At 36.6% G+C, this 27,025-nt stretch overlaps 1 protein-coding gene across 1 annotated transcript in view; it reads right to left on the reverse strand.

Moving 5' to 3' along the window:
* Nucleotides 1-11,180, reverse strand: part of VPS41 (VPS41 subunit of HOPS complex) — a 106,563-nt gene extending 95,383 nt beyond the window's left edge. Inside the window, exons 1-2 of the mRNA XM_056483806.1 lie at nt 11,121-11,180; nt 7,408-7,446 (exon numbers count right to left, since the gene is read on the reverse strand). Coding sequence (XP_056339781.1) covers nt 7,408-7,446; nt 11,121-11,141 — 60 coding nt within the window. The 5' untranslated portion in view covers nt 11,142-11,180. The remainder of the gene's footprint in view (nt 1-7,407; nt 7,447-11,120) is intronic.
* Between the last annotated feature and the right edge of the window lie 15,845 nt (nt 11,181-27,025).

Consider the following 27,025-nt stretch of genomic DNA (forward strand, 5'->3'; position numbering starts at 1 on the left):
GGACAAGATCAACCTTTCAGCACTGCAGAGCTCCATAAAACTGTTTCAACTGATAGAACCTGGGAACAAATGAACCTACAGACACCAATTCTCTCCTGAGTCAGAGAAAAGGAAAAAGTGAGGACATGTGAGGAGAACAACATGGTGACACTAAGGACAATGCAAAAGAGGGAGGGGGAGGAGGAATTGCTCCAAGACTGGGAGCTGAGATTCTTCTGCAAGCCATGGTGAGGATTATAATACAAAAACCTGTTCCCCTGCAATTTAAGAAGTGCATGGGAGGAAAGGTGTTCTAAAAGTTTATTTTAGTTCTCATTATCTTCTTCTAATTCTGTTAATATTTTTTTTCCTGTTATGCCTTTTAAAATTTTGAGCCTGTTTTGCCCTTAAAAGTGTTTTCTCCTAATCCTTATCTCACTCCATGAGTTTTCTTTTCCCCTCCTCTGCTCAACTATAGCCAAAGAAAATTAAAAATTATTTTCGCAGGTGCACTGGCGTTTGGCCAGCATCACCCCACTGCACATCTCAAACTCATTTACTAAAGCTCCTTAAGTATCTGTTTTCTAAAAAGACTTCTGTGTTCTAAAGTGATGCAAACACACCTTCCCTCATGCCCATTTCTAGGTCTTACCTGGCTTTCTTTCAAAAAAAAAAAAAAAAAAAAAAAATCCAGAAGCAAGCACTCCATCCACCACTATTTTGGGTGGTATATCCACTTCTGCTGAAGAGTCGAGTGCCACAGAGCAAACAAGGATAATTATTGTAATAGGAGGTGTCACTATTACAAAGTGCAGCTTCATCATTACTGTTTCTCCATCCCTAGGATATGATTTCCAGACTTCTGCTCCTACCTCAGTGATGAAGGGACTACCACCTATGCTATTTTCAGCATTAGGATCGTAACTCAGTTTCTCTCAATGCAATCAAATCTCTAACATGACCAGAATGCCAAGAAAAACTCAGACTAAGGCCTTTAACCAGGCTGTTTGATAGTACCACAACTGGAATACAATTGTATTTCAAGTTGTTGTTTTATTTACTGTGCTGAATTTAAATCCTGAGCACTTTACCAGACCCTTTGGAAGCTCACTGAGAGAACATAAGTCTCTTTTCTCCATTACTTTCATATCAAAAAGTTGTTCCTACAGGAAAATTTTAACAAAGCAGAAAAAAAAAAAAAAAAAGGGTTTAAGAATGACAATAGCAAAGAGCATTTCATCTTGAAGTCACTAGTTCAAAAGCAGGTAGAGCAATAGTGAATAAAATCTAGAAACCCATTAAAGTTTCCAACTTGCACAAGAATTAATTTCAGTTCTGCAACTATTGGTACACAAGCAAACAAAAGGCACAAAGATTGAAATTCCTAAACTATGACAGTATGTTTGTGAGTGATGCTGCTAAAAATATTTTCCCCTAATTCTATGATGAAAATACAGTAATGTTAATTCAGTGAAAAACATGAATAACCTCTGATATCATTCCTTTACAACTGTTCATAAGGCACATCACTAACGCTTTTCCAGTACCTAGGTGTAAAATTGGTAAATATGGATTAGGATGGTAAAATTTCACACAGCAGCTTTCTGTTCTCCCCATGCATTTTCCACAGGGATTTATTTAATACCCTGAAAAAATGCAGATATACACCAGGAGCACGAAATTAAGATGATATGGCTGCCTGTGAATATGTCTCAAAATGGGCTGCGTTAACAGTATGAAACAGCACACATATGAAAGACAAAAAAGAGAGCCTTTTATTTCTTTGCAAAACTGTTGTGACATACAGAATATTAGACTGTATTTGCACACCAGTTGAAGATTTACTCCTACAGGTTTGAAGGAGCTGGGCACCTGCCAAGTTTTGAAGCATAAGTAACACAGAGATAACACACTGCATATGACCGATCCTCATAAATGGTATGTTTAAAAAAAAAAAGTAGGAAAAAGTCCATAGAATACAATCTGGTTTCATTTCAACTACCTCAGCTTATTTTTGTGCATGACAAAGAACACCTGAAGCTTCCAAATCCACCTCAGTGTTCACAAACATAGGGTAAGTCCACCCACACCAACTGCACCATACACAGGCAGCACAGGATAGGCTGTTTTATCTTCCATGTCCAAATCCAATTCCAGCACAGAAAATCCAAACTCAGTTTAAATCTCAATGAAGCTACGCATTTCTACTTTTATTGTCCTTTTGCTGAGTAAGGAACTTGGGCAAACATTTGTTTCCCCTGTGAACACTACTCAAGCAACCCAGTTGCCACCTTCTGATCTACTGCACATGAAAAGCTGAGAGTGCAGTTTTGGGATTAGCAGTTTTTGAAGCTCACCTACCCACTGCTGGGAAAGAGCTGAATTTCACTGTTTCTCTCTTTTTGCAGCCAAGAGTGTTACTCCACACAGAGAAATAGATCTAGTGTCTTGGAAAAGCCACAACTGCATACTCTGCTAACACAGTAGCTTTGCAATTGCATTTAATTTATGTAGGAAGCACAGCAGCATTTTTACTCTTTATGTATTCCACAACACACAGACAGAACAGGCACTTCTGGTTAATATTAATAGCTCATTAAATGAAGTATTTAATTTTCACTCAAAACCAGGACATCTTAAAAGAATATTGCAATAATCCATTTTTTCCTGCAAGTCAATCCTCTAGTAATGTTTATTATAATGTTAGTTACTAGTCACTGAAAACTTGTTTTTTAAATTAATGTATGGAAAATTCCATTTAAACTTCAATAAATAATTTACTATGCTCATCCTACTAACTCAAATTGATAAATTATTTGCATGATACATTTCCTCATCAATAAGGAGAACTTTGTACTTGGAATTTATGTAACTTTTCCTTCCATTCTCTCCAGAAGGCAAATTTAATTTAAAGACATGCAGAGGGAAGCAATCTCTCTTCAGACTTCCCAGATATGTGAAACAAAATATACTTTTTGAGCATTTTTCTCCCATTTTACAATTTAAAAAATAATCTAGTGTAAAATTATGCAATAATGAGGAAAAGTGGCGTGATTAAAAGAAGTACTTTGGAAAAGGCCAGACTGGAGACAAAAAAAGGCAACTCAGGTACAGACTCGGGTACAGTAGGCACATCTACTTTTCAACCATCCATTTTTCTTGCAGTAGTGATGCCCCTGCAAATGCTACTACCCACAGAACAATTTACCTCTTCCAGCCCAGTGCTCCATACCCCATGTTAGGAGAACATTTTGAACACAGCATGACAAGGAGCCTTTTTCACCAGATGCTTTATTTACTTGAAACGATTTAATTGCTTTGACCTAATCTAGACCTAACCTACAAGACTAAAACTTGGAGTGCACTGAAAAAGAGAAAGAAAATATCAAGGCTTTTTAGTTGCCTCTTTTTAAGGCTTACATGTTTTTGTAACTGTGTTCCTGTTCTGATCAGTTTTCAAAACCTTAAAAAACAAAACCACTACTAATTTCAGCCATAAAAGTGTATCAGAGAGGGATATTTCTAAACCACAAGAAATAGTTTGAGCACTGGATTAAGCAGGAATTTCTACAATACCTGTTTCTCCACAAACAATCATGAAAATTATTAATATAGTGTTTAAATAATTAAACAAGAAACTAAATGAACAAATGTCCCTTTCACAGGGTAATGAACAGTGATCAAAACAGCAAAAAAAAGTTAAGAAGGGGACATAAAAAATAGAAGTGCTAGAATGAAAATATATGCAATACTGATGACTAACACATTCATGTATTTAACAAAAAAGCAGGAATACAGATATCAATGCACCTTTAAAAAAATACTATTCTAATACCTCTTTGCAGAACATGAACATCTGCATCCACATGGCTTTTTTTGGTGGTTTAACAAGCAATTACATAACAAAAAATTTCTGCTGTAGTGCAGCATCCAAAAAAAAACCCCAAACCAGTGACATGATCAAGGATCATTTCTTGGGACACATCACTTATTTATAATTCCAGGGACATTTGTTCTTGAAAGGGTGCTGCCTGTAAAAAGTCACATGTGGGATCAGCACAATCTGCTCATAATCCCTGTAGTAAATTAGAATGGAGGAGAAAATTTTAAGTCTTTCATTCTTTGCTAATTAGCTGGCAAAACATAACTATCTGTCTGACAGAAAACAGCTCAACTGAGAAAAGTAAGATTTTACAGAAACAGACGCATTGCGAGGAAGAATAATTTGGAAATAAATTCAGATTCAGGCTGTACATAATTTATGGAGTTGTTTTCCCCTCCAGAGTTCCCAAATAGCCAAAAGTCAGATTACTTTGCTATCTACTTTTTAGATCACATCAAATGTGACAGTCCAAACATTTAGCTTCAGATGCTATAAAATAAAATTAAATTAGCCAACGAAACCACATTGTACTAGGTCTTTTCAGCCAAACAAACCTGCTCAGATCCAGCCTCAAATCTGGCTGCATATCTGATAATTACACAAGGTTGGGATAAGTCATATGAATATACTTCAGAAAAAAAAAAATTAAAAACCCCAATAAACAAAAACCCACCAAAAACCACCAAAACCCAAATGTCTAAAGCCAAACGTACAAAAAGAAAATACTTGTGCTTCAAGACTTCAGTAAAATTACTTCACAAAACAGGGAGGTTTTCCCCTAAAAATTAGAGGACTATTAGATATACAGCTTCCTCATCATACCATGGCATAATATACAGCAGTCTGACTATGGGAAAAGAAAAAGCTTGTAGTACCCCGCATCACATATAAGAACATGATAGTAAAGTGTCAACTGTACTGTACTTACCAGGAAAGATCTATCACATTTCTACATGTGCTACAAGTTCTACAAATTTTACAACAACAGCTATCTCTATATTGAAAGAAAGGTCTGCTTAATATCTGAAAAAGTGTACCATCTCTGCTAATTGATACCTTTGCATTTTACACATTTTGACTTAAATAGCTAAAAGGTATTTTACATGGGGCAGCCTTAGGAACTCAATTTCCTGTGGAGCCATCACTGGAACCAAACTTAGACTGATGAGCTTTTAGATGATGTACATTCAAGACAGTCAATTTTTTGCAGACTCCCACATTTAAGACCTACTGTTAAGCTCTACCACCAAGTCTGTGCAAATAAGCATCCTGGCAATTGTTAAAGAGCCTGTAATTTAAAACAAACCAAGCAGGTAGCAAAACAGCACTAGAGTCTTATTTGCTAGAAGATGCGAAAGGAATGATAGTAAGAAAGTTGCTGCATGAGACAGAATTAATGTATTTTTGATTCTTTGATAAGATAATGGCAGAAAAGTGCAAACACATCAGAAAAAAAATTCCATACTTTGTTTACACATCCAGTTCAGACAGGGGCATAATTTACTCAAAATCAGAAATTTTAATATTGCATTCCTCCATAATAGAAAACACATCTATAATGTAAGTTGGGTATCTGTCATGTGCCCTCTGGAGCCATTAGTAACAATGTTCAATTTTATACAAAAAATTGAAATTAAATTAATTGCAAAAGTAATTGTATATGTAAAATTTTTAGTACTATGGTAAGATCTGTTAAGTCCATGCCATAAACATATACTTTTAATGGCCATAACTAAATATAGGCTGCAAGAATTAGAGTCTCTGATTCAAGAACCACCACCATTAAATACATCCCAGATTATTCAAACTATAGGCCATTCATTTATGATCACAAGAGCTAGGAGTGTAGCCATCTTTAATCTGAGTTCTGATCATTCTTCAAATAATATAAGCAAGCACTGAGAACATTTACATTTTGTGCTTTTACCATTTTGGTTTTATCTGAACAACCATTAGAAATAGTCTAATCAGTTTCATTTCATTAAATATTTACTGATGATCAAGATACTAAAGACTGGACTTAATACTCAAAGACAACTAATGCAAAGCATTTTCATAGACATTAGAATGACAATTGTTCTTTAGATCCAGTATCTACATTCTCAAAATATACATTTTCTTTTCACTTCTCTCTGCATGTAAAATTAACATTAAAAATAGACATCAACTTTAATATAGGTCTAGTTGAAATTTTAGAACTTTCAATTTTGTGAAAGATGCCTGATGCCTATTTTTCCTTAGGGTAAAAAACAGTACACCCCCACCAACCTGGCAATGCATTTATGATTAATTCTGCTGTAAATACTGTTTCGCTACAGCTGAAATCTTGAAAGGCCATTAAAAGTCCCATTTTTTCATTGCAATAGGCTTTAAGGAAAAAAAAATCATCTCAGTAGGTAAGTATCTCTGTTCACTATCCTGTGAATGTCAAGCCTTGAGAGGATTACTATTCTACTAAGTACTTAGTCTTGCCCAATGATTGTTTATCTCCACATCACAAAGCACTACTCAGAATGAAAGCATTTCACACTGGGCAAAAAAAGTCTGGCCCAGGCAGCTGCTTCTCAGAGTAATGTTAAAGGGCCAAAGAACCCTGCTTCTCACCAGTATTACCACCGTGCCACTGAAGACAACCACTCAATGGGAGAAAGAAGAAAAATATCTCAGTAGAAACAAAGCCACCTTCCACTGCAAAAACATTCTTTTTCAGAATATACCACTACAGTCTCTGCACTATCCACAGCCATAGAAATTTGGATTTCTGTCTGCTTAGTGCTTAAACCCAGGTCTCAAGCATGGAGATTTGTCCCTTGGTAAAAAACAAAATCTTCCTAATAGCAAGTCCATTAAAGCTAAACATACAATGGATGAAAACACTTAAGGTAATAGTCTTCTCTGTTCTTGCTGGTGTGCCACAATTTAAGCTGCTCAGCCACCTTTACTTCTTCCTTTCTGTAGCCATCCTAGACCACCCTGATGTCAATTACCTCTTTCATATCTTTTATGGCTCCTTCAATGATGGTAGGTTTGGAGTTAGTACATTACTGTTCAGGGACAAATTCTTGAACTCTTCGTAGCTTCCTTCTATTCACCCCCAGCCCCCTTTTCCCATCACCTACAGCAGTGTAGGCAGATCTCTCCAGAAAATGAGATGGTTTTTGACAAAACATCACCTCAAGAACAGAGTCTACAGGACCTGATTAAGCCTAGACTGCGAAGCTATTACCTGGATATTACTGCATATAAAATTATACTTACAAATTTTCATTTTATTAAAATAGAAGCAAATGCACTAGAATTTATCTCTCAACATAATTCATTTTAGTATAAGGGGTGACTTTTTTTTTAATAGAAAGAAGCTTCTATCAGCGATTCAAAGCTTCTTTTAAATAATTTAAGCCCAGATTAACAACCCCTGCTACATAATACTGGCCAAACTTCTAAAAGCAATCAGGGAAATAGTATTTTTCACTCCATATTGACAAAAAACTAGCACTGACTGCACTGACACAGATTTGAGTGTGAAACATGTTAAGAAGGATTACCTCAGATTCATCTGTTGATTCCTCATTAGACCTGGTTTCCTGAAAAGGACAAAAACAAAGGGGTAAATAGCTAAGTATATACATAATTAAGCAGTATTTCCCTGTAAAAAGTACTTTAAAAGCCTTATTAAGAAATGAAAGACAAAGCAGAAGCAACTCAAAAGTTCAGAGTTTCCACCCTTGTCATTCACACTTGATTTGTGCTCGCACTTGCATTTGAGTGCCACAGTGATACTCAGCAGCAGGAGGGACACTGGTCAGTTACCCTAAAGAGAGAGAGTGACTGAGCCATCTGAGAATCTGCCCCTGTGATATATTCCCCTCTTCCAGAAGCAGTGGCAAATTTTGCAAGGAAACTGTGCATATCTTGAATCCCACGGCAGAACAGCATTCTCAACTTATCCACATGCCAGTTTTGCTATTCAACTATTCAGCTGTTAACAGGCTTATTTTAAAGTTAAATAATTTCAAAACAATTTCCATAGAAATCCAGCATTCAATGACTTTCTCCTTCCCATCTGATGTTAATGCAAGACGTGGCTTTCTCCTTTGGCCTTTGAAAAAATTGTACCTTTAAAACATCTCTCTCTGGCAAGATAATTCTTTCTACCCTACAAAAAAAATTTTGTAAGTCAACTCCTGCTCATCTCTCGTCTGTCCACTGAGAAAATCTGCTGATGCAATGCCTCCTCTAAGAAGTCAGCAAAACGAAGATTTACTTAACGTATTTATCTTTATCAATAGCAATAAAGGATTACAACCAATACACCAGCAGTGAATGTAAGCATTTTAACAATAAAATATGATATAAACAAAGAACAAGCAAGAGAGAAGGCAGCATTTCAAATCCTAGGAAGGGAGTCTTTGAAGAGTAAGATTAATAAGTACAGAATTCCACCAGACAAGACAAAAAAAAAAAAAAAAAAAAAAAAAAAAAAAAAAAAAAAAAAAAAAAAAAGAAACCCTTACCAACAGCTCAGAGAAAAATGGAAAAAAAAAAAAGAGAAAATTTAATGTACTGACAACCAGTGTTTCGTTTCTCATATTTATTTATTTTCTGTGTTTAAATGATGCACTGATTGGGACCCATACACCAAAAGCAAGGCTTCCTTTTCATTAGTGGAGGCTCACACTGATTGCCCATAATGACAATCACAGCTGATGGGAGAGAAGCAAAGCAGCACTTCTGCCTGCTACTGGAAGCTTTGTGCAAAGTGTTACCACAATTACTGGCACCTGTTCCCTCCATTTCACTCACTACAGAGAAGCACCTCTTAAATACACATCCCATAGAAGGATTACCAGTGCAGTCGATACTTGTGACATGAGCTGGGAAACTGCAAGTAAGAAGTACATGGGAATCAAGGGAAGATGGAGTAAAATCTTGGCATTCTTTGAAGTTTAGGTTTGACTTTGCAAGCACAACTCTTTGCCTGTCAGTCTCCAAGTCTCTAATCAGAAACTGCTGTAACTTTTCAGGAAATTACAATTTTGTTACATACAATCTTTGTGCATCCTAAACTCTACTCAACAAGTGAGAACAGAACTGGAACACTGTGGTGCAATATTGCCAGCTGACTGGATGAGCTAGAACACCACAAAAAGTCCAATGCAAAGTATAATCAGATTCCCAATAAAAAAAAAAGTGATTTTCTCTCCTGAATACCAAGAATTGCCTACTCAACTCCTTAATAAATGAAAATTAATAGGACTACCATTATGATATTTTGATATAATTCACATAGTATGAAAAAAAAAAAAAAGAAAAAAAGCTCTCCCAAAAAAACGAATTACAGCAAATGACATTTTTGCTGGTATATATGAGACCTTGTAGTGCAGCTACATCACCTACCATGGTTCCAATTGTTCTGGCTGTCTGGGAACAGAAACTTACTTTCAAGATGAGCTCACTATATAACACCATGCAGTCAGACCAACACATGTGTACAGTGGAGCTAACAGCCCACTGAGACTGCAGCTGCTCCTCACACCCACCTGAGCCTCTTAACTGAGCTGCAAGTTATGTGCCTAGGCATCCCTAGAGAATACTGACATACAAAACTAGGGTATGCCAGAAGTTGATTTTAATAATCAATCCATGTGAACTAAGAAAATATCTATCTGTTTTTATTTAGGACATCTACCCTGGTATCCCTACTACATTCAAAAGGCACTGTAACCCCAGAAACTAAATTTCACAAGTGGCATATAAATACAGTTAAATGCTTCATGGCCTTTATGTTTTACTGCAGAAAATAACATTTTAAAAAATCAGAGGAAGCCTTGGCTTAGGAAAACAATTTTATATTTTTCCCGACAGGAACTTAGCTGAAGGTGCTTGGAATTGATACTTACCTACAAATTCACTTTGGCTGCAACCTACTATGAAAAGCTTTTTTCCTGGGTTTTCCCACTTGCTTAGGCAAACTGGAACAGGAAACTGTAGTTATGATTGTCCTGGGGTTTTGTCAGATTTCTTTGCCTCCCCTTCATATGCATGAACTGAGAGGATTATCCTCCACTTCCACTTTTCTGTGGACTTGTAACTGTGGAAAGGAAATCCCTAAAAAGGGATTTGCAGACAACCGGAATCCAAAATCATGTAGGAATAGCACACTCACTTAACAGATCCAGCATAACTTCTTAATATGATGGGTATAAGGTTTTCCCTTCCCCTGGATGTTTGATTTTGCAAACATCAAATGTAATCCACTACATATTTAGGCCCATAATGTAAGCCTGACAGAAGGTGCAAGCCACAAAACTTGAGTTTTACAGAAACACAATGCACCACACACACATCCCTTTCAGTAGGGGTGTGCATGCTATCCACAGGACATAAACTGAAATGAATAAGGGAACTCTCCTATCATAGTCCAAAGAGAGCAAAACACAGGCTATTTTAATGGCTTGTATCATTAGAGAAGACTTGTCCGAGTTTGTTTCATCCTTCCAAAGGCTGCCACAGTTAAAAACTCACCAATCCTGGGGAAAAAAGCCTCCCCAAGGAAGCCAAGCCCTCCCAGCAAAACTCTGTCAGCAGGGAAGGTGGAAAGGAAATGCCAGTCTCGAACTCCGGCCGGTTACCTTGAAGTAATTCTGAGCTTCTCACTTTTAGGCATCCAAAATTGACAAAGATCGCACATCTCAGCTGTCTGTCCAAATACTGGCTCAGCAAAGAAATATTTGGAAAGTACCTGAAAGGGCCAGGAACTGCACTTTTTGCTTTGCTTTTTTTTTTTTTTTTTTTTTTTTTTTTCCCTTGGGAAAGAGCAACCTAGGGGTGGAAAGCTGTGGGAGAACACTCGATTAAGGGAACAACAGCATCAAACTCCTCAAGTTTTAACTCAGAAAAAAATCCTTCGTTGAGATGAACTTGGCCATGTCTCCTATGTGCCCTGGCAGAGACCCTCCGGGTCTCTAACCCGGCTCCCCAGCGGCGCCACTCTAAACCCCTCCACGGGCCGGACCCAGGCCCCGCTGCCCCCGCGTTCCCCGCTCCGCCCCGGCGCAGCCAGGCTGTCCCTAGGCTGTGCGGGGCTGTGCCACCCGCAGGGCTGCCTGCCGGCCTCTGCCCCGGGCACGGGCCCGGGCACAGCCCCTCCGCCCCTCCATTCCGCTGTGCCCCCGCCCCGGCCCCGCCGTCCCGCTCCGAGCCCCGCTCCGAGCCCCGCTCCTGCCCGCTGCGCCCACAGCGCGCTGCCAGCCTCTACCTTCTCCCCGGCTTCCGCCATGGCGCGGCCAGGCAGCTGTCATGTGAGGGGCAGGAAGCTGCTAAGGAGGAGGCACTCTGGGAAATGTAGTTTCGCAAGGAAAGGAATTATTATTATTAATTTTTTATTTATTTTTTTTTTTCCCCCTCACACTTTTTTCCTCCCTCAGCCCAGCTGAGGTGTGCTGGCGGTGCCGTACAAAAACGGAGGGCAGACGTGAGGCTGGGCCCATCGGGCAGCACCACCCCGGCCAAGCTGCCTCTCCGCCCTCCTTCGCTTTTCAAAGCTGAAATCCATCGATTCTCTCGGGGAGAGCAGCAGGATCTCCGCGGTACGGCCAGCTGAGATGAGACTGCAGGTAGCTCGATGAGCCGGCCCCTGCTGAGCGGGGGTTCGGTGTAGCTGAAGCCGAGAGCCGTGGGCGGCCTTGCCTGCTGCCGCTGCCTGCCCCCACCAGGCCCTCCATCGTCCCCCTCCGAGCAGCGCCTGGTCACAGATCCTCCGCTTTCCACTAGAACCTCCAGTTTCCATTAGATCCTCCGCTTTCCATTAGATCCTCCAGTTTCCATTAGATCCTCCATGTAGCGGCTTCTGTCCTCTTTGTACCTTTTACCTAATCATCAGTATTGAAATGGCCCACACTCGTGCCAGGAGAAGGATTTCTAAGCCTAAATGTCTTCTAGACAATTTTAGAAGCTGCTGCGTTTTGGTTTTTTAAAGCATAAAATGAGACTTGAATGTCTTGCTTGCACACAAGTGTACTTGGTTTATGTGTTAAAAACATAACCGAAGCTAAAAAGCAATAGGCAGAACTTTCTACCATTTGTGTTTTGCCTTTGGAGCTGTTTAAAGTCTAAGGTGGAGCTACAGTGTTACGTATCCTTGGTTCAAAGTAATGAATTAAAAAATGTGCAATGCAGATCACCTTTGGCAATAAAAAATAAATCTTAAAATACCACACTGCAAAACCTTAAGGCCATACAGTTAATTGCAAGAGAGTATCACCTTGGCTATGAAAATAATGTATATCATTGCCATACCTTTAGAAGCTAATTGCCAATATTTTGGCTGAAAAGAGAGCGTCCTTTAAAATCACGCTGAAAGTGGTACACAAGGTTGAGAGAGAGCTATCAAAGTCACCAGTTTCAGTGTAAGAACATATGAAAATAACTGTCCTGAATAAATTTAATTTGCAAATGATAAAAGAAATTATCTTTTGTATGGTTTGTTATGGACTATCAAGGTGCCATGGCAAAGAAGTGTATAAATGTCATCCAAGCCATAGGAACCATGGGGATATCTACAGAGAAAGAGATGTTTGGCTGCCATTGTACAAAATATTATTGAGACCACACCTAGATATAATTGTAAATTTGGAGTCACCTTTGCTACAAAAAAAATATGATTGAAACTGGAAAGGACCAAAGGACCACATTTAGGGTCTGATCTGTTGGAGAAGACTGATAAAAAGAAGGGCTTAGCAAGTTCAGTCTAACAAAAAAAGGGATCTGAAGAGCAAGAAGAACTATTAAAGTAGAAGGTACGAGATCAAATCAGTATCAGCTATTTTTAGTGCATTTAGGCTGGAAATGAGAAGTAGATTCCCATGTATCTGACGTGCATGGTCCTTAGAAGAATCTTGCTGGCAAGAAATTTAACTGATTTAAGATGAAGCTTAATAAACTTTAATAAGAGATGTTTGATGACAGCTGTGTGGGTTGCCCAGAATGCTGCTCATTACAGGCCCATTCAGTCCTTGAATCTTAGTCCTGCTCAGATCAGTGAAAAAATATGTCATTGCTGTCAATGGAGCCAGGATTTGTCCTTTAAATGTAATGCACTTTATTTTCTGCTACTTGATACTATGCATATCTTGTAAAAAGAAATTTTTCTAGTGAAAAATAGGGGTTTTTGGCTACAGGGTTTTTCTTCTTTTCTCTTTCTCCCTCTCCCTCCTCCTTTTTTTTTATCTTTTTAAAAATTTATTTTTTTTTTTACATCAACAGGTACTTTGTGGCATTTTTTAAACTGGAAAGAACATTAGTAACTGACTTTTCAAGTGCCAAGAAAAACATAGTGTAAGAGAAAGGATGGCAGATCCTGTAAACTTAGTACTATAACAGCTAACAGTGCACATTTGTTCATTTTTCACAAACTGAGCTGTCAGAAACAGCTGTTCTTGTTTTCATTGCACACAGAATAAGTGGTGTGTATATATATATATTTAATTATATATACTATATACATATATATATGGTATATGTAATTAAATCAATATGATTTACTAACAGTGTACTGCTTATTTCTGGCAGAATGGTGCAGAAATGGTGCTTATTTCTGGCAGAATTTGTTGTTTTGACTTAAGGCATTAATTTGATCTGCCGTGATTATAGGTTTTTATTATGAGAGGGAAATTTAATACTTTGGCATCTGATTCTGCCACCCCTTCCACACCTGCCCTCCAGAAGAGCTGAAAGTCATCTAGAAGCAATGCCACCAGTAAGTTTTAAAAGCTTTTAGCCCCTCCCACAAAATGCTCAGCATCCTACAGATTTGGGCCTGGGAACAGTCAGCCTTTGGAGACAGAAAGCTTAAGCATAGTTCAGCATAAGTGGGAAATACAGCCCTGCCTAAGGGAGGTAAACCTTCTGTCCTAATCCTTAAACCTACTCTCACTCTCTGTCTGCCAGCGCATAGAACTGAAGTCTGGGTTAAATTAGTTCTACTAGAGGTCAAGATTTGGGATATCTGGTGGGATTATGGATGCTTTGAAATGTAGGTAGAGTATTTTGGCTCAGATTTATGTCATGTGATAGGTGGCTGTGCTTTATAGCTTAGTTTTAACTTGGATCACCAAAAATAGCACTCTTCATAAGTCTTAAAAATAAATATTTTAGCCATGCCATAATGCCTTTAATGTTCTTAGTGCCTATTTTAATGCAAAGCTTCCAGTGGGTGGGAATTCTGCAGGACATTTCTAACAGGATGCTGACATACCAGCCAATTTGAATTTTAAAAATTTAAGTCTGTCAGGAATTTCTGATTTATTTATTTTTTTTCTGCAGAAATCAGAATTAGCACTGAACTTGAACCTTGACCAACATTCAGAGTTCAAATAGTGTTAAAATTTTTCTGTCTTGCTTTAAGACTTTCTCTCTGACTACTGTGAAACATAACAAGTAATAAGTATCCTTTGGTATATTACTGTATTTCAGTCTCCAAGAGCCCTCAGTTGCTTTCAAGTAGGACTGATTCATCCAACAAAATTCAGCTGGATTATCTCTCAGCACTCTCACCACCACTTCTTCAGTTAAAAAAAAAAAGGTGGTGGTCTATAAGCTAATAGTGTTGAAAAACACTGTGCTGTATAAAACATAGATAATGTTGTCAGTATAAGGGAAGTTCAAAGATTTTCCTCTTTCTGTTTGTTTGTTTGTAGAAATAAACTTGCAAAGACTTTTCATTTTTTTATCATTGCAATTAAATAATTATTTCTGTTAGACACTTTCAATTTGTACCATAGCTTACATAATTATAATCTTGAATATGTTCAGGAACTTTGTACTTTAATAACAACTCTATTTGACTTGCTAGCATTATATTGTTTTGTAGTTGCTTACTTTTTTCTTCTTAATCCATATCTAAAATTTATTTACAACATTTCCTCCTGAAATAAGTATCAGAACAATGACTATAAAAAAATTTCAGTTATAAATTGAAAACATAGTAGTACCATATGGGCACTGAAGATAACCCCTGTGTAATTTACAATATCATCAGGAAGGCAAGGTAAGAAATAGAAGTATGCATTACCACTGTGTTCCACCACTGCAGTGTATTTAAATTAAGTTTAAATGATCAGCTATTTTTATAAAAACGAGAGTGGTAACAATATCAAAAAGATTATTACAAATTCTTTAAAATAGTTGATCTTTATTCCCTGACATTTAAAGACCTTCTCAAATTACAGTAAATTATTTTCAAATCCTTTAGAAATAACATTCTCCTCAGTCTTTTCTTTCTTCATGTGACCCTCCCTCCCCGTCTCTCTTTCACTCACTTTCTTTGTCTTCGCTCTCAGGCAGTCTTTGTTGAAAGATACATACTTGTGTTGTATAGAACACATAAAGAAGATGAAAAAATGTGAAACACACTAAACAGCATAAAGCCATTTATTAAAGATAAACAAGGGCTATTATGAAGCAAGAGGTAGTAAGGAATCCTCCTAAAAAACTTATAGTTAAATATAAAAGGGATCTTGTAGAGAAGAATCAAGTTTGAAATTGAAAATGTATTATGCTATGAGAAGATTTCATAGATCTTTAGACTATGAAGCCAGATGGAAATAGTACTGTTATTTAATCTGAGCTCCTCCCTAACATGGGCCATGAGATTTACCTGAATTAATTCCTCTTCGTACCATTTTTTAAAAAAGAAAACATACCTTGACATAACATTTCCAACTACACAAAACTCCCTGGACTTTTGATAAGTCATTTCAAGAGCAATTATGCTCACTGCTAGAAAAATCAAGAATACAAAAGAAATAGAGCAGTGGGCCATCTATCTTGGTCACAGTGGTTATAGGATGCAGCCTGGGGAGAGCACATGCCTCCGAGCTTCACTCCCTTGTCTTATCCTAGCACCTAGTGGCATGGAATGAGGGATGTTTGAAGACATGTCCCTGACTGCTCCTTCTCATATCTGTTAACAAACCTGCTGTTGGTGAATTTGCCTTTTTGACTTGCAAATACTATGTACGTTCAAAATTTTTTGAGACAATGAAACCCAAAAGCTGGGTAAAGTTCTTTCTTTTTTTTTGTCTCTGTTTTAAACTGCTCTGCTATGATTCTCTTGCAGTTTTGATAAGCATGCTTTCAGTCTAATGATGCAGGACTTGGTACATACTTAAAGTTTTTCTTATCCCTATTGCAAATTTAAATTTTTCTTGACCTCAGCTTTGAACCTGTCTATTGTGTCCACCACGGAATTATTTGTCAGCAGGTTCTGAAAGTTCTGTATTCAACAGTTTCTGATCCCCATGTAACTACTTTTAGTCTAACAGGAAATAATTTCATAATTATTTTTAAAGTTAAATAGAAAGATGCCTTGATTGTTTCACAAAAGATGTTTTACATCCTACAAATAATTTTTTGTGGCTGTTGTTTGCTATACCTCAAATTCATTACCCTCTCTGTTAACGTGTGCTTGGTAGGACATGGTTCTATTAGTTTAAACTAATGAAACATACTCACTCCTTTTATATTTCTGTTATTTTTGTGAGCAGCTCTGCCATTTTCAGCTGGCATTTCACTTAAAGGGTTCCTTCTCCTTCCTGATAGTTACAATACTCACTCCTTGTCTTAAATTCTTCTAACATTGACCTTTTTTTTTTTTTTTTTTTTTTTTTTGGTGCTCCCTTTATATTTTTCTTGTGATTCCTAGATTTTCATTTACAAATTTCCAAGTTTAAGTTGCTGCCACTGATTTTTTTCTCTTTGCAACAAAATATAAAGATGAAAGTCTATAGGTATATATAAACCTCAAATGGATGGTTGCATGTTTTCCTCAAGGATATTTTATGTTTTGTAGAGTCCTTATTATTCTTTTAACAGTTCCCACTTCCCATTTATCTCCTCCTCCAAGCTGGTATTCCTTAGTTTCATCCTTTTAAAGCAGCATTAGCATTTTTTTTTTTCAGTTAGAGTCACATTCCTGTTTTAAACATAATTGTAGTTTGAGTAATTACATTCTCATCAAAGAAAGCACTCAAATTTGATCTAATTTAAAACTGATACATAATAATTAGAGCAGTCTTAGGATATTGTTTTGTCAAGAGTTTCAAGAGAAATATTAAATTTAATCTCCATATTCATATTAAGTTTTGTTGATTTTTAGCAATTTTACTTCCTATGTGTTGAGAGCTGCTGTCTATAAGTGAGACTGGCTCTTAAAAGAAAAGAAATATTAGGTAGGACCCCAAATTTTGACTCTAGGATTTTATAGTTTTATCAACATTTCTGCAATTTGAAACTGAAAATCCAATACCCTAGCTTTTAGAACTTCAGTCTAGATTATTCTTATACATTATCTGTTTTATGATGGGACATTGACAGTACTGTTTTTCATAGTCATTAAGATCAACTGGCATAATGCAGTCATTGTCATTACTGAATTATCAAAACATTTCCATCTATATTCTTGTAACAGTTTGCACCAGCAAGAGAATCTCCATTCCCAAGGTAATTGCTACAGACTGTCTTGAGGCATAGCCTCCTTCTAAATTTACAATTTTAAGTATCTGAAATGGTGTGAAGATAGTTGTTCTGTCTGTCAGGTGGGTGTCTTGCATTGTGCAGAGATTTTTCATGTCCAGGAAGGAGACACAAAGAAGCATGCAAAGGCACAAAGACTTCTGGGGTAGAGCTCGAGACCTCTGACTAGTAATGTATTAGCATATTTCAGAAAATTGAGATATCAGGCTATTGAATTATGTCATCCAAAGTCTGTGCATTTAAAAAATGCTGTACAATCCTCCAACCTCTGGCACGGAAACAAAACTAACGAATTTTAACAGTCCTGCTAAAGTCCCTATTAAAGAAGTGATTCACCTCCAGAAGTTTTAAAAGATTATTTAATAAAAAATAGGCCACGTAGCTTTTAACACTGTTCCTTCACAGCATTCTTACACCATGTAGTTAACATAAAAATGTTATTAACATAATCACTCTCAACAATGGATGCAGATAGGTACAGCTGTCACATGGCAATTATAGGATATCCTTCCAAAAACCATTGTTTTGGAATTTGAAATAAGATTTTTTTTTTCTATTCTTCTCATACTTTAGCTCCCAGGGAGGTATTTTGTGGTAATAACACTTTTATGTGCTGTTGGGTTGGATATCAAAGGGCTCTCTACCCATGGCACGCTAAGTGTGCATTGCAGCAGGAGAATGCCATTCCTCACCTTCCCACTTCATTTAAGTAGATTTTTATAGTACAGTGCTAAGAAGTAGCCTCAGTTTCATCTTTGTCTGGATTGCTGTCAGTATTGATAGGTCACCAGCAACAGTGTTCTCCATAGTGTTCACTGACAAGCTAGGAAATGCCCATAGTGCTTGAAAACTGTTACCTGCTTTGTTCACGGAGCATCCATGAGGACCAAACTCCCATTTTTCATGTGAATAGACCAGAGGCAATTTAAGCAATTTTAAAAGAAGATATCTGTTTCCTGATTCCTAGCGTTATGTTTTCGCTTCAGGACAGCTTTTTACTTTGATGACCTGCTTCAAGTCTTCTTTCATTAAGCAAATACTGGTTTTGTTATGCTTGCAAGCAGACTAGAAATTAACCTGGCTCTTTTTGGTTGCTTCACTGTTTGTGAATCACTTGAGAATAGAATTTATTAATTACCTACTGTTGCTCATCTAATGGGCAATCACAAGTGTCTTTTCTCATGGCATGTGTTAAGCAGCACCTATTAAGAATGCTCCTCCATGACAAAGTGTCAGGCTTTCTCTTTAACTATTAAATATCATGCAGACAGTCCAGGCCCCAACATTTAAAGCAGATTATATGATTTAGAAGAAATAGGACAGGAGCATTCATAACTCTTGTTATTTATTTTATAAGCATCTAGCTCCTTATTATAATTAATCATTTATATTATGGTGGTGACAACAGCATACTACTTATTTTTGAACATAGTTGAGAAAATACAATTTCTAGCTGAAAAAACAGACTTCTAAATCAACACAAGATCTCATTTGAATTCTGTCTAACCCTTGAAGTAGCTGATATTAGTAACAGACGGGGAGGATCAAAGGGTTATAGGAAAGATGTAAGTGAACTGCCATGACGAGAGTTGGTGGTGGCAGGTACAGCACACTGGGATTTTGGAGGTTTGCTAATACATCTAGCACTACTTCTGAAGGATCAATATATAGGTTTCTGTCAAGTGGTACATAACATGTTAATTCAGATTGCAGTCATTTGGGAAGCAGAATTACTGGAGTAATAAGCCTAACTGTTTTCTAATGCCATCTCTGTGAGAAAATTTGATTGAGATGGCAGAAAGGGAAAGTAATGGGAGCTGACTGTTATTCTGGGATGTACCACAGAGTCACTAAATAGGGAGAGAATTGTTTCACTCTTTATACATCACTTTCCCCATCAACGAAACAGAAGTCATAAAATGTACTGATTGTTGTGAAGTATTTTGATATCTGTGTTGAAATGTCCTAAAAATCTGAGGCTCGTTCCAAAGTTCTTTGAAGTCCTCAGAAGGCCCTTGATTCAACTATGTAAATTTGCATTTGCCTTAGTCTGCAAGTCCCCCACCAGACTCCTGAAATTTGGAAATGTACCACTGAATGCATTTCTCAAAAATGAAAATTATATATTCTCAAGTAATCATTATCATTATCTTTGACTATTTGACTATTCAGTCTGAATTTAGAAAACAGTGGAATGATATATATGCATTTGGATTATTTGTAATATTTTACAAGATCAAGGTGAAAACTTAGAAGATGGAGAAGGAAAAGCCCCAGCATGTTTCCCTGACACCAAAGAAATAAGCTCTGACAGAAACAAGCTCTGAGTTTTTTTATCTTTCTTTTCTGAAGGTAGATGAAAAAGATCAGGAGAAACTATGTCTCATTAGAAGTGAATAAGTCTGTGGTAATCCATACTAAATTTACCAGGTCGTGTCTTCTAGGAAGGTATTAGATACCAAAGGGCAGGTAGTTATATAGGAAAAAAAAAAAAGCTGATGTTTAATTTTTTTCCATGTTATAAATGAAATGGCACAGACTTTCCAGAAGAATTTTAAATCTTTTAGTGTGATAGGTGAGGTGAAAGAAGGTTGTAAGATGAATGCTCATTATTCAACAAAGCTCACAACAAATGAAATGTGTGCTGTAAGAACATACTTTGTTTTCTTTTTTTTTCTGGAGACTAAATAGCTTCTTTTTGCTGAAATGGAAACATTACCTTTATGAAGAAAACATTTTTTCCTAATCAATATTTTTTTAACCTCTGGGTTATTACCTCCTCAAATATTTTTTTTTTTTTCCCTATGTACTTTAATGAAAAATCTGCAGAACAGACACATGCTATTGTTCACATTAAAACTTTCAAAGGTTATTACCTGTGATAGGGCATTACTTGTCTTCAGTATGTTTTTTTGTGATCTATCAGGTTCTTGGGATGTATGTGTGTGTGTATATACCATATAATTGGGAGTGAAAAGAATTAGCTGTTGGCAAAGCAGGAATATCCACAACCTGGTTAAAGATCCAGGAAACACACATTCTGTTCTTGCTATGCCATATATTTGATGTTTTGTATATGCCACTTGGCTTCTTTAAACTTCAGATATCGGATAAATGAGGTTAATACCATAGAGGCATTTATCTATCTTTCTTGACCACTTTGGAAGCCTGGTGATTGCTGGAAACTTTAAAATTTATTTTTTATTAAACTCTGGGTGATGTAAAATAATTTAACTTTTCAATTATTTTATTTTTCTTCATTTTTAGAATAGAAAATATGTGAATTATATAAAAAGTGATTTCTATCCAGAAACCCTTACCAGCTAGTAATTCTCCAGAAGACTTTTCTCTGCCCAGATCATTATTTTGTATCATAAAACAGCTTAAATTCTCAGGAGTCCAAAACTGTGGTTTGTCTCCATCAGGACTTTGACTGTTGGATATCAGTTGGAATTAGATCGATGCTATTCTTTTTGGAGCCCAGATCTAATACAAGTCAACAGGTTTGAATGTATACCTTCAAACCAGATGTAGACCATACATCAAAATAGAGCCTTAGATATTTTATTATTTCTTGAGCTCTGGCCAGAACAGGATGATGAACATTGTGTTTGAAACTGCTGATGCTGTTGAAAAACCCTACGATAAAATATCTGTTACTATCTTTTTTCCTTGATTACCAAGCTGAAAGCAAGATTTTATAATAAATGGCAAATCACGATTGCTTCCTTTCCTATGTCTGTCACCCATCTTATTTGGAGAAACTTGGACAACTGTTGCCAGACTGTTGGACTCAATTCCAATATGCCTGTAAAATTTCAGTGTTCTCTCTCATCCTGCTCTCACATTATCAGAAGTTCTCTGATAGAAGTCTTCTTACACAGTGCACTCTATCCCACATGAGTTTGGGTGCACAATTTTAGATGAGCATGTATCACAAACTTACCACTCATGTAGAAGTAGATAGAAGCCCAGTCCCCATCTCATTGCTAAGTACTTTTAAATAGGAGTCATGTTCTTAACTGCACTTGGACCCATTTATAATTAGCAATCGAGCTAAATCCACAAAACTGATTGTAGTGCAATAAAGATGAATAAATAAGTAGAAATACATGATATAGTAGTATGAAGTATCATGAAACTGGACTTGATCCTAGGTGTCTTTTCCTAGCATAACTACTATTTTTGTCCTGTTTAAATTTTTTTTATTTTTTTTTTTTAATTTATGAATTTGGAGACTTATCCAAACTGAACTTTCTTTAAAATACATGCCTCAATGACTCATTGTTTGTTGTGAGATCTGAGTTGATGGGGGAAGCCACTGGCACTGAAAGGAAAAAATGTGACATTCCAACTTTATATCTAAACTCCTGAACAAGTTGAGGCTGTTCAGACTAAGGACTAACACTGTCTGCTTCAAATTTTTGTTTCATAATGGTTCTTATTTAAGATTTTGGCACTTTTTCTTATGTTTAAGAACATTATCCAATGCTGTTAAAAGTATTAGAAGCATTCTTGTCCATTTCAACCAATGTTGCATTAGAACAGAAGAGAATAAAATGTTCAGTTGATTAATTTTTTATTCTACAAGTCCTTGAAGTTACTTAAGTTTTTTAGGGCTTGAATAAATAATCAGGGAGGAAGAAAGTATCTCTAGTATTAATGTCAGGGGCAGAATAACTTTGTTAGCTAAATGTGCAGTATCATTCTTGTTCATGGTGTGTTGAACACTTCATTGGACTGAACAGAGGAAAACTAATAATGGCAGATCTTGTTTCCTAAATATATAATTGAGCCTCTAGTGGATTAGGTTCTGACAGGAGGTAACTGGATGACAAAATATTTCACGTGATGTCAGCAGATACCTTAGTGAGCCTTATCCTCTTAAAATTTACAAAACAGTGATAATTTCAGAATCCTTCTTGCCATGCTTTGCATGTCACATGCCAGATTCACTTCTCTGCAATAATGACAGCACATATTATGCACATTAGGGTTAATGGCTCAAAACTTAGGTTTCTGATCTTGTAATAAATATGGGTTGAATAATGCAATGGAAGGCCCTTAGCATTAGGAAGATTTAAGGCTCCCAGGCACTAAGCAGCACTACCCAGCTAGTCCTGGCTTTTAATTATCTGTTACACACTCTTCCAATTGTACTGCATCTGCTGAATACACATGGTTATGTTAGTCAGGTGGGCTCTGGTTCCATTGTAGCTAAAGTCATGATGATTAACAGATAACTTAAAGATTGCTTTTTTTCCTGTTTTTCTGCTGCATCCTTCTTGCTGCTATTTATAGAACCAAACTAATCACAACAATGCATAATAAACACTAGTATGATCTTTTGGAAGTTTTATTAAAAGCACAAAATCATGTCTGCTAGTGAATGAATACCTAAGATACAAGCTTACTGAGATTAGCATCTGTTTTCTTCTAAGACCTTTATTCCAAGTAAAAAAATGTACAAAGTACCTTCCAAGGTCAAGTTAAATAGCAGGAAATCTCCAGATAACAGAGGTATATAGGATAACTGATACAGGCACATGCTGAAGAATGAGAATCTGCAATGAGTGAACATCCACCTGCAGCTTTTTCCTCTGAAGCGTTAATACAGGACCACAGGAAGCTTCTGTTCTTTCAGCTTCTCAGGAATTATAGGCTGTTACTGTGTCTTGGTGGTACATTAGCCAGAGACTGAGCAATGCAGACGCATATGAAGAGCCTCCTTCTGACATGCTGAGCAGTTAAGGGACATTGACACCTCACAGAGTCAGGCCTCATAGGGAGAAGTCCTTATGGTTTTTCTAAATTTAGGTATTTTCTGAAATAGGTGTTAAGGGGTAGCTATTCTAAAAAACTCAATACCAATATCCTTTTATCCCCAGAACAAAATTGTATATGCAGAGGAGGTTGAGGAAATGGGATGGGGAGGCTTTCTAGCCCAAGAAAATCTTTGTCCTATAACCAAATATTCTTCAGTATTTATGTTCTGGTTTAAATATCCTTAGACTATATAGATAAATCCACAGGGTAGTAGAGCTTCCAGATTTGTTTCTCTTTGCCTTGCTCAGAGCTTTAAGCAGAAAGTTCTTCCATCTACTGGTTGTCTGGAGCACCCAGTCTGCCTCTTTCTCACCTGAATTTCTGCCACTTCAGACCCCTTCCCACCACCCACTTCTAACTAAGGTCTGATGAGTGCAGGAAGGACTAGGCTCCAGGGTGAAATGCACCACATGTGTATCCTGGAGCACAGAGAAAGTCAGATGCAAAAGGCTGGGAGGGTTTGTGCTTTTGCTGATCAAGGACCAGAAATTCTACCCTGTTTCTGTATCATGCTGTAGTATTATTTCTTCTGCTTGCTAGTCAAGAAGGACTGGCAAGATGGGTCTTTGTGTCTGTTTTAAAGTCCATTGAAGTTAATAGAAAAAATTCCTAGGTAGTTTCACTCTGACTAATTTTTTCCCTCATTAGGTTTTTAACCAAAGTAAAACAAACTCTGAAAATAAATTATAATTAATTTTCTGTGTTTGTGTGATTGCCTTCTGCTCTTCTACTCAAAAATTTCAGATGTAGTGGGATGAGGTAAATCTTGAGAACTGAATTTTAGAATTGCATTCTTTTCTCCACCATTGCAAAATGCAACTTAAACTTTCATGCATATAAGTAGTACTAGTTTACAGAGAGACACTTTTGAAATGTATGCCTCATTAGTTAATTTATAATAAAATTTTTTCTGGTTCTTTGTCACTTTGGTCTTTTGATATTTTAGTTGAACAGAAGGAACAGCTCTGCAGCAAGACTGACTAGCAGAGAGTCTCACTAGAGCAGCATTGCAATGCAGGTGAATTATGTAAACAGATGGTAGCTAATGGCAATTGAATTAAAATAACACTATTATTAATTTAGAGGCATTTCTTTACTTGTAGATCTCAGCAATTTATAGATAGATTCTTAAACTCAGGACTCTATTTTGCTGTTCAGTCACAACAAAACCAGACCACAGTCCTGGCAACTGTAGGCAGCAGTCTGTGCTCCATCTGTTGTGCTCTACATCAAGCCAACTCTGTTGGCTTTTGTCAGCCAGTGAGATGATGGCATCATATGTTGAATAAAGTATGCTTTGCTGAAGCATAAGCCCATGCCACATTGCTCAGGAAGCAGAAGGACTGTGGGGAAATACTGTTCCCATAAGCCAGAGAAATGATTTCTCTTCTTTTCAGAAGAACAGGAGATCCACATTCTTTCCCTGCAAGAATTTCTCAGCAAGCTTCATGAAACATAGGAGCAAGGAGACTACATATGAGTGGGAAAAAAAATAATAAAACCAAATTTCTGATTTTGAAAATGAGAAGTGATGAAATCAAATTCACTATTATGTTATGGAAGACAACTTGGTAGCCACTAAAACTAAGGCATTTTTAGAATTAAAACATGGTTATTGTTCACAGGATGAAAAGATTAATTTTCTGAAGTGACAATAGTAAATATTGAACCATTGGCAATTTGACTTCAGGCATCCATTTTATAATCCTTTTTTCACATAGGAATACTCAATACTAATGGCAGAACAGGAGCAGTGTTGATAATGGTGATTTCTGCAAATTCTAACTTGATTCTAGAATGTGTAAAAAACTAAAATAAGTCTTAAAGTTGCTGTTAAACTGTTACAGAGATAAGAAACAATTATATGAAGTAATTTTTCTGCCTGGAAAAGGTGGATATTTAAATTTTTCTTTTGCCATTTTCCATTTCTTGATAAAAATAATTTCTTCATCTTGTAAACATAGAAGCTTGTCACTTATAGATTGCAAAAAAATTCACTTAAAAGAAAGACGTGTACAACAAATAAACGCATTAAAATAGATTTTACACTCCATAAAGTTAAAATCTTGCAATTGAAAATGAATATATTTCACTAATGCTAGTAAGAATTAGAAAACCAAAGTTCTAATGTTTTAATTTTGAGACTTCTGTGATTTTAATTTCATTACTGCTTTTGGTTTTTGTGTTGTTACTTTAGCTGCCTTTTTGCTAATGCTTAAGTACTGCAGACAAGAAAGCAATACAAATTCAAGAGACATTATTTTACTGTCCTTGTTCTGTTGTGGTTTTTGTATTAGTAGAATCTTTTCCAAACAACTGACACAATTAGTTTCAAAGCTTTTAACTGGTTCAACATTGTCTGTGATCACAAATACCACCTTTCAGTCCAGGTGTCTTGGACTGCATAGCTGCAATTTCTTTTAACACTGGTGATGACTGTACTGGAACAGAAAATTTAGATGAGATCATCCATGTATCATCCAATGACAAGATCATCTCCTTTATTTATGTTGTCAAAGGTTGGGATATTTTTTAAAATCACCCATTGAATTGTTTGAAGGTGGCCACAGCTTCTTGTTGCTTAGGTGGTGGCAATGCTTTATTCTTTGTCTTCGAAAGCAGTAAATACTGCAAATAAAAAAACATGCAGCTTACCCCAATCAACAATTTTTCTGAGCCACAGCAGTTCATTTCTATTCCAAGAGAAGCTGAAGTGTTTGAAAATCTGACATTAGCAGTCCATCTTTCAGAGGACTAATATTAGCAGTGCTGTCAACACAGGTTATAGAACCTGTAAAGGAGAGATGCCTCTCCCTGCCCCTCGGTCCTGTGAGTCCACCAGACCATTACAAGTTCTAAATGAAAAGTTCTGTGCTTCTGTTCAAATCCTGAATATCTGTGAGTTTCTTGGCCTGCTATAAGATTGTTGGTATTCAAGGTACACAGTAACACGAGGATGATTATACACAAGGCTCTTCGTGAGGAGATTCTAGACCAGACTTCCATAGAATTTGCAAGCACTCAGTGAATTCAACTGCACTTTCTAGAAGACCTGAAAGGAAAGGTGCAATATTTTATATAACCAGTTTCTAGAAATATTTTTTCTATTTTTTCTGATGATGTTCTGCTTAGCAATATATTTATTGTACTGGTAAGTCTGAAGCACAAACTTCAACTCCCAACAGTGTTCAAAATCATGAGCCAGAGTTCAAAATCATGAGCCAGCCTTAAATTAAGACTGGCTTAAATTAAAGAAATTATATGTCCATATGATTATTTTCTCTCATTTTTTCAGGACATACAGGACAGTAAGGTCATAGTTTCTAGCTTTCTCTTCACATACCAGTATTTGAAGTTGAAGTTTTAAGATGAAAATTTAGTTTTTTGTTTTTTAGTTTTTTAGTTTTTTGTAGCAATAAAGTGTCATGGATCTGAAATAATGAAGGCCATTCTGTAGGACATTCTGCCTTTCTGAAGAATACAGTAAATGCTGTATTACTTCACATCACAAAAACAAGGTGGTTTTCAGAAGTGGTTGCTCCTGTGTGTTTAACAAAGTAAAATGAAACAAGGTAAATGTAAAGGATATTATTAATTTCTGTCATGGTTTGACACTGGCTAAAATCCAGGCAACCACAAAAAAAACTATTCACTCATTCTCCTCTGCTATAGTTGAGCAGAGGAGGGGGAAAGAAAAACTGAAAGGCTCATGAGTTTATATTAGGTTTAGGAGAAAACACTAAAGCAAAACTTAGTAAGGCTTAAACTTAAAGGTATAAAGAAAAAAAATTAACAGAATTAAAG

The sequence above is a fragment of the Oenanthe melanoleuca genome, chromosome 2 (assembly GCF_029582105.1).
Source record: "Oenanthe melanoleuca isolate GR-GAL-2019-014 chromosome 2, OMel1.0, whole genome shotgun sequence".
NCBI classification, from domain to species: Eukaryota; Metazoa; Chordata; class Aves; order Passeriformes; family Muscicapidae; genus Oenanthe; species Oenanthe melanoleuca.